The sequence below is a fragment of the Microtus oregoni genome, unplaced genomic scaffold (genome assembly GCF_018167655.1).
Source record: "Microtus oregoni isolate MIOR12 unplaced genomic scaffold, Mior012 000050F_024, whole genome shotgun sequence".
Classification (NCBI taxonomy): Eukaryota; Metazoa; Chordata; class Mammalia; order Rodentia; family Cricetidae; genus Microtus; species Microtus oregoni.
In genome coordinates this window covers 24,592-38,651 of record NW_024543248.1, presented here as the reverse complement: position 1 = coordinate 38,651, position 14,060 = coordinate 24,592, and the positions used below count along the sequence as shown (strand labels likewise).

General features: G+C 44.8%; 1 protein-coding gene across 1 annotated transcript; it reads right to left on the bottom strand.

The window, feature by feature from the left end:
* Window positions 1-7,616: 7,616 nt before the first annotated feature.
* On the bottom strand, window positions 7,617-13,228 carry LOC121437019 (protein FAM50A-like). Its single transcript, XM_041636895.1, has 12 exons — window positions 13,146-13,228; window positions 12,946-13,045; window positions 12,311-12,456; window positions 10,045-10,121; window positions 9,865-9,931; window positions 9,464-9,525; window positions 9,222-9,298; window positions 8,822-8,876; window positions 8,588-8,636; window positions 8,435-8,505; window positions 8,195-8,305; window positions 7,617-7,815 (listed from the first exon to the last, which is right to left on the bottom strand). Exons 1-12 carry the CDS (start codon window positions 13,219-13,221, stop codon window positions 7,807-7,809), a joined length of 900 nt encoding a protein of 299 aa, XP_041492829.1. The 5' UTR covers window positions 13,222-13,228; the 3' UTR covers window positions 7,617-7,806.
* Between the last annotated feature and the right edge of the window lie 832 nt (window positions 13,229-14,060).

Genomic DNA, 14,060 nt, shown 5'->3' with positions numbered 1-14,060 from the left:
TTAAACTTTATTTCATGTGCATTGGTATAACATGTCAGATTCTCTGGAACTGGAGTTACAGACAACTGTGAGCTGCTATGTGGGTGCTGGGGAATTGAACTCGGGTCCTCTGGAAGAGCAGTCAGTGCTCTTAACCACTGAGCCATCTCTCCAGCCTCTGGTGCACGCCTTTAATCCCCAGCACTTGGGAGGCAGAGGCAGAGCATGAGACAAAGACCCAGTGATAAGGTATCTGATCACAATAAAGCAGAGAGGGATGTATGCTGGGTGCTCAACTCACTTTCAATTTTCTTCTTATTTTATGCAGTCTGGAACTTCAGTCCATATTCAGGGCCTTCCCCCACCTAAAAACAACCTCATCAACACACCTAGAAGTGTCTCCTACATGATCCTGGGTTTCATTTTGTTGTTTTGGTTTGGTTTTAAGACAGGGTTTCTTGTAGCTCAAACTAGTCTCAAACTCACCTTGTAACAGAGGGTGACCCTAAACTTCTGATCCTCCTGCCCTCTATCTCCCTAGTTCTGAATTTTGTGTGCACCACTAAATCTGCCTGGTGGCTTGTCATTTGAATATCATCCCACTTTCCCAACCTTTTCTTCCTTCTTTCTCCCCTTCCTCGTAAGACAAGGTTATGCTTTGTAGTCCATGCTAGCCTCGAATGCATAATTTTCCTGTCCACACCTTCCTAAAATCTTGCTAGATGTCAGTGATGTCCTTAATGCCAGAAAAAGCCCCATCATTTTACTTCAGTGTTTGTTTCTTTCTTTGTTGCACACACACATCACAAAATGACAGGAAAATGAGGGATGAGGGTGTAGCTTTAGTGGCAGAGTACTCTCCAAGTACCTCCAGTACTGCAAAAGAAAATAGAAAAGGAAAGGAGAAAAAAGAAGCACAGGGTTCACAGCCAGGCTGGTCTACAAAACAAGTTCCAGGACAGCCAGAACTGTTACACAGAGAAACGCTGCCTCAAAAACAAAAGAGCAAACAACAACAACAAAAAGAAACAGGAATGAACCCTGGGCAAACAGACCAATAGCCTTCTTTCTCATTGTACTACTTCTGTTCATGGCCCACACCTTTTTTTTATGAAGTCACGAATTTCAAGAACAGTGAATGGCATCTACTAGCAGCTCCTTTACTACTTTCTGCAATCCCATTTTTTCTTCTGAACTCTACATTCATCTCAGAGAACCTCCCAAGGGCCTACTGAACCTGGGTGACACCTAGTGAATCCTCCTCAGTCCAGCACCAGCTTCCAATAATGAGGTCCATGTGGAGACAGTTGAATCCCAGTGGCCACAAAGGAATCTTAGGAACTGGACCCTCTAGTTCTGTTCTTCCAGCTTGTTGTCAGCTTGACAGGATCTACAGTCTAGATTCTATATTCACTAAGAGACCAGCTCTGGTTGTGTCTGTGCGGGGAGTTTCTATATTGAGTTAACTGAGATAGGAAGATCCTCTCTGTGGGTATAGGTAACAACCATCCTACGGGCCAGGGTCCAAGAAATAATAAAAGAAGGAACTGAGCTGAGCACAAGCTTTCACCTCTCTCTGCTTTCTGACTGTAGACACAATGTGACCAGTTGCCTCAAGCTCCTGCCACTGTGCTATCTCTGCCATGAGTGACTATGCCATCAAACTCTGAGCCAAAATAAACCCTTCCTTTTTGTAAAATTTTATTTTATGTCAATTGGTGCTTTACCTGTTATGTCTGTGTAAGGGTGTGAGATCCCCTGGAACTAGAGCTACAGACAGTTGGTGAGCTGCCATGTGGGTGATGGAAATTGAACCCCGGTCTCTGGAAGAGCAGTCAGTGCTTCTAAATGATGAACCACCTCTCCAGCCCTGTTCTGCTTTCTTCCTTAAGTGCTTCTATCAGACATTTTATTGCAACAAGGAACATAATGAATACAGCACAATGTAACCAGATGCTTCTTTCCCACCTGCCAGTTCCTGAATAACCAATTCAGAGGCTTAGTATTACTTATAAATGTTTGACCAATAGCTTGGGCTTTTACTAACTAGATCTTATAACGTAACCCATTTCTCTTAATCTATATATTGCCTCGTGGCCATAGTGTTACCTCATTTTCTACATGTCTTCCTTCCTCAGCAGCTGGCTGGCTTCTCCCAGACTCCACCTTTCTACTCCTGTATCTCTGCTTGAATTTTCCACCTGTCCATCCTGCCTTGCTATAGGCCAAAGCAGCTTTATTTATCAACCAATGAGAGCAATGCATATTCACAGCAATACAGCAAGATATTCCAAGGCAGCTCAACACTTCAGTCAAAGAGATCCTGTGTTCCTTCATGGCACAGCCTTCTGTCTCTCATTAGCCACAACAAGAATGTGACCTCTCCTGCCAGTGGCACTGGGCTTTGTCTCTGCTGCATGAACAAGCTTTTTGGGATCCTATTCTTTTTGGATGTATACCTTGCTCAGCCTAGACATAGTAGGGTGGACCTTGGACCTTCCACAAAGCAAAGTGTCTTACCCTCTCTTCGGATTGGAGGGGGGAGGGGTGGGAGGGTGTATGGAGTGAGTGGGAGAAGAGGAGGAAGTGGGGAATTTGGATTGGTATTTTTTAAAGTAATAAAATAATAATAATAAGCCGGGCGGTGGTGGCGCACGCCTTTAATCCCAGCACTCGGGAGGCAGAGGCAGGCGGATTCTCTGTGAGTTCGAGACCAGCCTGGTCTACAAGAGCTAGTTCCAGGACAGGCTCCAAAGCCACAGAGAAACCCCTGTCTCGAAAAACAAAAAATAATAATAATAATAATAATAAAAGTCTGAAATATTAAAAAAGAAAGAACTCTACTACACTGTTTTATCTTTTTTTTTAAATAAATTTTTATTTATTTATTATGTATACAGTGCTCTGCCCACATATATTTCTGTAGGCCAGAAAGAGGGCACCAAATCTCATTACAGATGGTTGTGAGCCACCATGTGGTTGCTGGGAATTGAACTCAGGACCTTTGGAAGAGCAGGCAGAGCTCTTAACCACTGAGCCATCTCACAGCCCCACTGTTTTAGAATAGAAAGACACATTTCTAACTATTTCTTTTTTTTTTTTTTTGGTTTTTCAAGACAGGGTTTCTCTGTGGTTTTGGAGCCTGTCCTGGAACTAGCTCTTGTAGACCAGGCTGGTCTCGAACTCACAGAGATCCGCCTGCCTCTGCCTCCCCAGTGCTGGATTAAAGGCATGCGCCACCACGGCCCGGCTCTAACTATTTCTAAAACGATTCAACGCAATGCCATCAAAATCCCAGCAAAATTCTTCAAAGACCTCGAAAGAACAGTACTCAACTTTATATGGAAAAGCAAAAAACCCAGGCTAGCCAAAACAATCCTGTACAATAAAAGAACTTCTGGAAGCATCACAATCCCTGACTTCAAACTCTACTGCAGAGCTACAAGTACTGAAAACAGCCTGGTATTGGCATAAGAACAGACAGGAGGACCAATGGAACCAATAGAAGACCCAGATATCAATCCACACATCTTTTGAACACCTGATTTTTGACAAGGAAGCAAAAATAAAAATGAAAAAAAGAAAGCATATTTAACAAGTGGTGCTGGCATAACTGGATATCAACATGTAGAAAAATGAAAATAGACCCATATCTATCACCATGCACAAAACTCAGGTCCAAATGGATCAAAGACCTCAACATAAAGCCAGCCACACTGAACCTCATAGAAAAGAAAGTGGGAAGTACACTTGAATACATTGGCACAGAGAACCACTTCCTAAATAGAACCCCAGCAGCACAGACACTGAGAGAAACAATTAATAAATGGGACCTCCTGAAACTAAAAAGCTTCTGTAAAGCAAAGGGACATGGTCAACAAGTCAAAACAACAGCTTACAGAATGAGGAAGAGATCTTCACTAACCCCTTATCAGACAGAGGTCTGATCTCCAAGATACACAAAAAACTCAAGAAAGTGGACACCAAAAGATCACATAATCCAATAAAAAAATGGAGTACAGACCTAAACAGAGAACTCTCAACAGAGGAATCTAAAATGGCTGAAAGACACTTTAAGGAAATGCTCAACATTCTTAGTCATCAGAGAAATGCAAATGAAAACAACTCTGAGATTCCATCTTACACCTGTAAGAATGGCCGAGATCAAAAACATTGATGACAACTTATACTGGAGAGGTTGTGGGGGAAAAGGGAACACTTCTGCATTGCTGGTGGGAATGCAAGCTGGTACGACCCCTTTGGATGTCAGTGTGGTGATTTCTCAGAAAATTAGCAAACCACCTTCCTCAAGACCCAGTAATACCACTTTTGAGTATATATCCAAAGGATGCTCAATCGTGCCACAAGGACATGTGTTCAATTATGTTCATAGCAGCTTTGTTTGTCATAGCCAGAACCTAATGGAAACAGCCTAAATGTCACTCGACCAAAGAATGGATGAGGAAAATGTGGTACATTTACACAATGGAGTACTACACAGCAGAAAAAAATGACAACAGCTTGAATTTTGCAGGAAAATAGATAGAGCTAGAAAACATTATTTTGAGTGAGGTAATCCAGACACAGAAAGACAATTATCACATGTACTCACTCATAGGTGGTTTTTAAACATAAGGCAAAGAAAACCAGCCTACAAACCACAATCCCAGAGAACTTAAACAACAATGCAGACACTAAGAGAGACTTACATAGATCTAATCTACACAGATAGTAGAAAGTAGAAAAAGACAAGATCTCCTGAGTAAATTGGGAGCATGGGGACCTTTGGGGAGGGTTGAAGGGCGGGGGAGAGGCAAGGAGGGAAGCAGAGAAAAATGTAGAGCTCAATAAATACCAAGAAAAAATGAAAAAAAGAATTCAAAACTCCATGTTCAGGACTAAAATAGACATGTAAAATTATGTAATAATAAAATTGGAAGTCTGCCAAAATAAATAAATTCTAGTGTTTGTTTCCCACAACACTGTGCCAAAGTATAAAATACAGTTTTATACAAAAGAAAAAGAATGTGGCCTCTCTAGCCAGGCATGTTGATATGTCTTTAAACTCAGCACCCAGTAGGCAAAGACAGGTGGATCTCTATGAGTTTGAGGCCAGTCTGGTCTACATAGGGAGTTCCAGGAGAGCCAGGGCTACACAAAAAGACTGTCCCAAAAAAATAAAAAACAAACAAAAAACTGGCCTCTCTTTCCACACCAGACCTTGTCCTCTCAGTATTGACCCTAAGGACTCCCCAGGCACTTGGGGTTGTTTCCAGAAAACAGATCTGTTGCTTTTGTAAAGCTGTGTTACTGTGCTTATCTAAAACACCTGATTGGTCTAATAAAGAGCTGAACAGCCAATAGCTAGGCAGGAGAGGGATAGGCGGGGCTGGTAGGCAGAGAGGGAAGCAAGAGATATCAAGGTATAAGAGAACCAGGAGAGTAGAACTCTAGGGGCCAGCCACCCAGTCACACAGCCTGCCGGCTTAGGAAGAGTGAAAGTAAGTCATACTACAGAAGTAAGAAAAGGAAAAAGCCCAGAGGCAAAAGGTAGCTGGAATAATTTAATTTGAGGAAAGCTGGCTAGAAATAAGCCAAGCTAAGGCTGGGTATTTATAAGTAATAAGACTCCATGTGTATTTATTTGGGAGCTGGGTGGCAGGTCCCCAAAAGGGTCAAGAATAAAAACAACCAACAATATAGATCTTTCCCCCATGAAGACTCAGGATTGAACTTCAAGGATTTCCCTTTCCAGAAGATGCAAAACTAGAGATAGCTCCTATCTAGGTATCAGGCTCAGAGTCCCTTAGGCTTTATCCATATGAATGTAGAGTTCAGGGAGCTTGAAAGCTAAGAAGGGGATTTGAAGCACTAATATGTGGATGAGATAACTGAGAGCAAACTCTTTTTCTCCACAGTACCTTTTCTGATGACTTTCCAAAAGGCAGACTGGGGTTGTCACAGAGGACTAGACAATTCAAATTCAGAGTGGCTCCCAGCAGCATACATCAAGAGTAGATGAGGTCTGGTCTAACTACCCACTACAATGTGCTCCCAAGATATCCTGACCTGCTCTACTCTCTTCCCTCCTCAATGTGATCTCAAATTCTCTACTATAGTAACAGAGTCAATCATAGCAAAGTTCACTACAAACTGCCATCATGCTTGCCAGAGAGGCAAGGTGCTCTCCATGGTGCAGACAAACATCTGGCCCCAATCAAAGGGAATCTCAGCCTCCGCATCAGACCACTTACTATGTCTCAGCTTACCCCAGAGAAACTGAGAGAGCTGGCCATTGAGATGGCAGAGCCACTGGTACTGCAAGTTGTAGCACTGCCCATCCCCAGATGGATCCTGCCCCACTGCTGTAATAGTGACCAGTTCCCATGCAGACTGAGCAGAGTAGGCACAGATGTGGCAAGTGAACAGTGACTTCGAAGCACCCATAGCAGCTAAGAGGACACAAGGACCTGGGAAGGTTTAAGGAAGTACTCCCTTTTTACTCCAGAGTCCTTGCCAAGCCTGAGGATATGTCCCTACATTCAAAGACAACAGCTGGGCCTTCCCTTAGAAAGCCCCCCTTTTCCTTTCAGATTTGTTCCCATGATATCCCTTTCTGTTTCCAGGAAAGGAAAGGTCCAAAGAGGCCTGTCTACAGAAAGCTTAAAGGTTGTCAAGGTCTAGGCCTGGAGATATGAGGAATGACTGCTAAAAACCCAGGAAGTCTTTGGAGTGATACAAATAAATGATTTTGAAGTATATGGAGGGAATGGTTTCATGCATTGTGAATAAACTAATTTATTCACTCAATTATATGGTTTAAAACGGGTGATATGGTTGCACATGCTTTTAATCTCAGCACTTGAGAGGAAGAGACAGACGGATCTCTGACTTTGACGCCAGCCTGGTCTGCATAGTGAGTTCTTAGGATAGCTATGGCTATGTAGAGAGAATCTGTCTAAAGAAATAAAATGAATGGGTAAAAAGAAGGATCGTTTGGTATGATCTGTAAAAGAGACTGACACAGGATCTTACTCTGTAGCTCAGGCTGGCCTGGAACTTGCTGTACAACCCAGGCTAATCTCAAAACTCATTATTCCTCTGCTTCTACTTCCCCAGTGCTAGGATTATAGGTGTGAACCACACACATGGTAAAATGACAAAAATATTACATGTTATCTCAACAAAAATATTTTAGGGCTGGAGAGATAGCTCAGCTGGTAAAGTGTTTGCCTTGTAAACATAAGATTATGAGTTTAATCCACAGAATCTATATTTTTTAAAAGCCCAACACTGATGGTATACATGTGCAATTTCAACCCTGGAGAGATAGACAGGTAGCTCCCTGGGGCTCACCAACCTTCTAGCCTAGTGTACTTGGCAAGTTCCAAGCCAGTGAGAGATGCTATCTTCAAAAATAAATAAATAAATAAAAATAAGAAAGAAAGATGGGAACAGAATGACACCCAGGGTTGCCTTCTGGCATGCATACACATGCATGAACACATGCATACATGCATGCATGCATGCACGCACACATGCACGCGCGCGCGCACACACACACACACACACACACACACTCACTCACTTTCTCTCTCTCTGTCTAAAAATAAAGCACAGGTTCTTATAATGTAGGCACTCCAGCTCCAATGTGAACTTTTTTATTGTAAAAGAGAAAAACAGTAATGACAATATTAGGGCCAGAGAATAGCAACTAACATCCTCCCAGAGTGCTCTGGCATGATCCCAGGGAATCTAGGCACCTGGAGCCCTGAAGACATGAGGGACACTCTGGGGAAAGTGAAGGTCATGCCCACTTCTGGATGCTCACCGGATCTGGTGTGAAAAAATGGGGACACATGAAACGAGGAATGGAAGCCAGGAAATAAATAGGGGCAGGCTAGCATATCACTTTTGATTCTCCTCCTCCTCTTTCTTTCTCTCTCTTTGTGTGTTATAATGGTCTTACTATGTAGCCTAGAGTATCTGGTAACTTGGTGCTCCTCTTGCCTCAATCTCCCCTGTGTAGAGATTACAGGTATGTTCTACCATGTCAGATTAGTTATCTCTGGTTTCCTGGCAGGATGGTTGCAGATCACTAAAAGCTGAGATGACTCCCATCCCCTGACTTTGAACTGCCCAGAACCAGCAGTGGGACACCAAGAAGTGGCTTCCCAGGACCTAACCTTCCTCCCTGCCTTCCCTGCCTCCTCACCGTGTACTTGTCCCATTTCTTCTCTGGGTCATAGGGCTCCCAGCGACTGGCAGGAAAGATGTGCTTGTTCTTCTCATACCAGCTCCTCAGCACCACTTTGCCTGCATGTGACTGGGGAATGAAGGTTGTGATTCAGGGCCATCCTACCTGACCTTGCCTTCCTGTGACTTCTCCCCAAGGATAACCCCAATGTCAGGCTCAGGGTGTCTTTGCCTGCCCAGTACCCTGGCACTATCATACCTCATCCTTCTCCACAGTGGCATCACTGAGCAGTCGTACATCATCATGAACATCGAAGTTGAAGAGTGGCCCTGGAGGGGAGAAGCAGTAATCCCAAGGCCATACTACTGCCTTTCCCAACATATTAGAACAAGTTAAGCTAGAATCACTCACCACTCTTTCCTCGTGCTTTGGTGACGATGAAATCGTAGAAGCTGTGATGCTAGGAGCAGAGGGTGGGAAAGGCAAGCTTGATGATCCATCTAGGTCTCTATCACCCACTCCCCACACTCCTACCTGCAGGGTGGGAGCAGGCACCACTGTGCCTCCTAGCCCTGGAAGAGTGCACAACAGTATAGTGACTCTCCTATGAAACAGTGTGCATGACTCAGGGTTGAAGAGACTCACGTGGGGGATGATTAGGTCCTCCTTGATATACATGAGCTGCTCCACCCCTGCTGACCTGAGAGAGATTGGAGGGGATGAATACCTGAAAGTCAATGAGTTGGCACAATACTTTAAGCCTTAATGCTTAAGGGAAGCTGTGTAGTTTAGTGAGCCTGGGATAGCAGTCCCAGTGTCTTCCACTTCTGGACCATATCACCAAGGTAGGGCTCTCTCACCTGAGCTCTCTACAGCAGGAAGTTAAGAAAAAAGGGCACAACTCTCCTCTTTGAGGAGCACAGTGCTCAGCACAACATCTTCCCAGCAGTGGAGCAGTCAGCATGGTTGTCTGATACTCTGGCTGGGGAGGCAGGCTCTTCAGGTGCATAACACAGGCACACACAGTACATAGTAGCTTGCTCACCTGAGCTCACTGAAGTCTTTGCGTAAGATCTCGAGTGCTTTCTGCAGGAACTGCTGCATGGTGTTGCCCTTTTTCATCTGCAGAAGCAGGTATACCAGTGAGTTGGGAAGGAAAGACAACGACCCAAAGAAATACCTCCAAGAAGACAAAGATCCACCCTGCTATCCACAGAGGTTTCCCAAGCCAAGACTGTCAGTTGCTTTCTATTGAACTCAAGACAAAGGAGCCCTTCCATTGCCTACCTTAACTGTGCGCCGGTGTCCAGAGCCATCCCAGTAACTAAAGGTGATTTCAATCTCTTCACCTACAAAGAAGAGTTGCCTCTTGGTCTAGAGACCCAAGTGCCCAGAGTTCCCTGGGGCTACATAGCCAAGGTGAATATTTGCAAGAGAACTTCTTGAGTTTTAGTCCTGTTTTTTCACTGCCCCAACTCTGGATCACACATGTTCAACTCTACTAGAACTTATTGTTTTTGTGTCTGTTTTGGTTTTGACTTTTCGAGATTGGGTCTCATGTAGCCAAGACTGGCTTCAAACTAGCCATGTAGCTAAGGATGACCTTAAACTTCAGATCCTCTTGCCTTAAGCTCTTGAATGCTGAGATAACAGGCCTAAGCAACTGTATCTAGCTATATAGTACTTACTCTTGATTTTCTCCTGCTTGGCTTCCCATTCCTGACGCAGCTCTTCTCGAAGCCGATTTTCCTCCTCCTGAGAGGAAATGGACAAAGGATGAGGTTAAGGGCTGCTCCCTGAGCAATAGTCTCCACCAAGGTCAACTTCATGATCAATACCAAAGTCAACCAGAGCCAGGCAGTTTTTACCTCCCTGTCCCGGTCAGGCAAGAAGCTCGTGTCTACATCTGGGTTCTTCCCCAGTTTCCTTTTCTTTGTGGTAATCTCTAGAGCAATGAGACAAACATCTTACCATTTTTCAGAAAACGATTCTGTGGTCTTGTTTTTAGACATTTATGTAACCCTGAGTGACCTGAAACTCTCTTATGTAGACCAGAATGGGCTCAAACTCAGAGATCTACCTACCTCTGTCTCCTGAGTGCTGGGATTAAAGGCATGTGGCGCCATGCCTGTACTAAAAATGGTTTTGATCTCCGTGGACCTGTCTGTCTGTAAGGTCTCTCAGGCAACTGGAACATGTTTTAAGAACTACTGACTTAGCCAGCCTTGATGGAACACACCTTTAATCCCAGTACTCTCAAGAGGAGAGGCATGTGGATCAGGGTTTAAGCCCAGCTTGGTGTACACAGTGAGTGCCAGACATACCACAACTACAGTTATACCTTGTCTTAAAAATAATCATTCATATGATGGTGGCACACACCTTTAATCTCAGCATTCGAGAGGCAAAAGAAGGCAGATCTTTGGGAGTTTGAAGCCAGCCTGGTCTACAAAGCAAGTTCTATAACTGCTATGGCTATTACACAGAAAAGCCTTGTTTCCAAAAACACTAAAATAAATAAATAAAATAAAAATAAAGAGAAAAACTACTAACCTAAATAAATAACAAGCATAAACTAAAAGAAATAATCATAGATGTCAGGGAGCTGGGTGTCTAGTTCCTATTGCTAAGACCTCAAAATGATGGCAAGCAAGGGAAAACTCACCACCAGTGCTTTTCAAAAGTCCCAGTGAACTCAGGGTAGTGGCACACACCTGTAATCCTAGCACTTGGAAGCCTGAGGCAACAGCACTGAAATTTAGAGGCCAGCCTAGGATATACAGTAAGACTATCTGAAAGAAAAAGATCCCACTAATACACAGTGAGTTTGAGAACCTTTCCACTAGCCTGTGCAATCTAGAATTGCTCCTAAGGTAGACACAAGATGACTATCAAGGTCAGACTGAGCTACATAAGACCCTGTCTCAAAATAAATCAAGCACTACTTGCCACCTAAAGCCCTGAGCACTACTGAATGTATATCTAACTCAACAAGCTATCTAATGGTATTATTTCAGATACAGTTGGGTTAAATTTACTACGAAAGTGGAAGGGCCCAGTGTGGTGGTACACACTTAGAATCTTAGCATTGAGGAAAATCTCAATAAAAGAAATTTAAAAAAATTACAGCGGCAGGAAACAACCTCAGGAAGGGGGACCTACATGACTAAGATAACAGCTATTACCTAACTTATTCCAAGTCCTCAAATGCGTCCTTTGCCCTGTTATTTCGGTCCAACTGTTTCACTTCATTATCTACTCGTCCTGCCTCCTCCCATCTCTGCAACTAATAAAATACTCATCCTTCATACCCAACACAACTATTCCCCATGTGACTCTTTCTCTCACATGGATCTAGTGATTTCCCCTGGGTTCTAAGGAAAGCAGCATTCCTGAGTGTCCGGAGTCCCTACTGACCGTGTAGCCTGGCGAGGCACAGAACAGATATACATACATAGGGCTGTACATTAGAGGCACTGGATTTCAGAAGGTATAAGATCAAATTCATCAATCACTACCAGTGCCCACTGGCCACCTGTGGTGAGCAGTTACAATACCTGACAGTGGCCAGGCATGGCACACACTTTAATGCCAGTACTCAGGGAGGCATAGGCAGGTGGATTGGTGTGAGTTCAAGGCCAGTCTTGTCTACAAAGTGAGGTCCAGACAGCCAGGACTATTACACAGATAAACTCTATTTTGGAAAAACAAAACCATACCAAATCAAACAAAAAAAACCCTCACAATACCTGGCAGTGTAGTCACAAACATTCCCATTCTTTCAGAAAGTTTTAGCAGGCTATCTTCTCCCCTCAGTTTATCCTGTGTGCCCCAAAGGACAGCTTCTGGATCCTTTTAGACCAGGCACTAGTCCTCTGGTAACTTCCCACACTGGTGGCTCCCGTACAGGGACTACTGGCCTAGCTCTGACTCAGTCTCCTGCTGCCAGTACCTCTGTATTTTAGCTTTAAAACCATGGTGCTGCCTCAGTTCTGATTTCTCTTACCCTGTGTGAAACTGGGGACCACAAGCCCAGTAGGTGACCAGGGCTAAAAAATGAGTGTGCTTCTTCCTTTGCCGGCCCAAATGTTAGCCCAAATGCCAGGACAGAGCTCTGGCTGGCAGTGCCCTCACCTTCCCTCTCCAGTTCCTCCTCATACATGGCCACCTCTTCCTCCTCTTCACCTCCCTCCTCTTCTTCCTCCAAGGTGAAGGACAGGCTAGAGATCTTCCGCTTGGCCTCCTTCTTGCGCTCCTTCTCTCGCAGCTTCTCTAGCTTCCTACCAAGGCATGGATGGCCATCATGCCTCATGTTCCTGCCCTGAGGCCCCTTCTCTGACCCAGAGCCACTGTGTGCCTAGCAAGGGGTCCACTTAGCACAGGCTGGATCTCCCCAGCACCCCAGAGGGATTCTATTTGCCCTAGTTTACTTCAAGTTCAAGGACATGGATCTGATTATGACACACCAAGCATAAAGGACACAGGGGTCATGGGACAGAGAGGAATGGGGACAATGCAGGCTGTTCAGGCACCCAGTAAAAAGAAAGGGCTCAGAAAGGACTCACCACCTTTACAGAGGAACAGAAAGAAAGATAAACCTGGAAAGTGAGAACCAGTGTGGAGCTCAATAGATACCACAACTGCTCCCAAAGCAGAAAATGGGGTCTCCCTGTGGAATGGGGATGGGAACAGCCTGACCCACCCCAGGAATTCCCAAGCACTAGCTGTACTATAAAGGGAGGACTGCTTAGAGAGGATGGGGGACCCACAGCTGTAACTCCTTTGACTGTTCCTTTTTTGCCAGCTGTTTCTCTCTCTCCTTCACCAGTGCCTCCTGTTTGGCCTTCATGTCATTCAGGGTCACGAGACCTGTGAGGCAAGGAGATAGGGGAGGAAAGGCTGGTCATCCAGGGCCAGTGAAGGAGTAGCTCCTGGCTCTGGAAGAAGGTGGTACAAGTGTCTTGCTTACCCACGGTACTGGACTTGAGCTCTGCTTCCACAGCGTCATAGTGGGCAGAAAACTTCTTATCAATGTTGGATTTCATTATATTCTCCTGTAGGGGAGGGACACATCAGTGAAGGCCATCCACCACTCCACTGTGGAAGTGAAAGAGTGGCTATGGGTCCCAGACACACTATGATATAATCTTAGAAAACACAGACATACACCCTTCCTTTTCTAGGTGGAAGGGTCCATGAAGCTAGGAATGCTAAAGTAGCCAAAGGTCATCCTTTCCTTGTCATCTCTAAGCTGCTCTGGCCTCTTCAGGTCTCCAGCTGGGCATCAGCACTCCCTCAGTACCCTACAGCCACCACCATACTCACCTTTGGCCTTTTTTCTTACCCAGTCTTTAAGTTGAAGATCCTGAGACCCAAACCATGGGATTTCAGGAAAGAATAAACAAGAAAATGAGGGATCCCTGTGAGAATTTTCCTTCTTTTTGGCCTAGGATGCTGTCAGCAGTCATCCAGGTCACTGTTCTTCAGTCCAGTCCTATCTTAATAGGTACCATTTAGGTCCCTCTCTGACCAGGATTTCCAAATGAATGGCCAGCAGAAGTATACTTCCAGCTGCCATTGAGGCAATGAGGTCAGAACTAGAGAACTACGTGTCAATCCAAGCATGACTGAGGGTTGATGATACCTCCATCTGATGGCTGGTTCTTGGGTTTGGCTTCTCACTTCCCTAGATAGGGCCTGTTCTCACCTGGAGAGCTAAGGCTCTGCTTCTGTCAGGAGTCTTGCCCAAAGGATTAAGCCAAGGTCTCCTTGGTACCACGCCCCTGAATCCAGTGGCCACTGACTGAAGAAGCCCTGAGGGACGCACTAGTACTCTGGGATGCTAAAGGCTCTGGAATGAGCTTCAGGGGCATACTCCTGTGCC

Excerpts from the sequence above, each read along its gene's own strand:
- LOC121437019 (XM_041636895.1), bottom strand. The coding sequence starts at position 13,221 with ATGAAATCCAACATTGATAAGAAGTTTTCTGCCCACTATGACGCTGTG. Across the intron at positions 9,299-9,463 it reads GACACCGGCGCACAGTTAAG|ATGAAAAAGGGCAACACCAT; the intron begins GTAGGCAATGGA and ends CTGCTTCTGCAG. Across the intron at positions 8,877-9,221 it reads AAAGACTTCAGTGAGCTCAG|GTCAGCAGGGGTGGAGCAGC; the intron begins GTGAGCAAGCTA and ends AATCTCTCTCAG.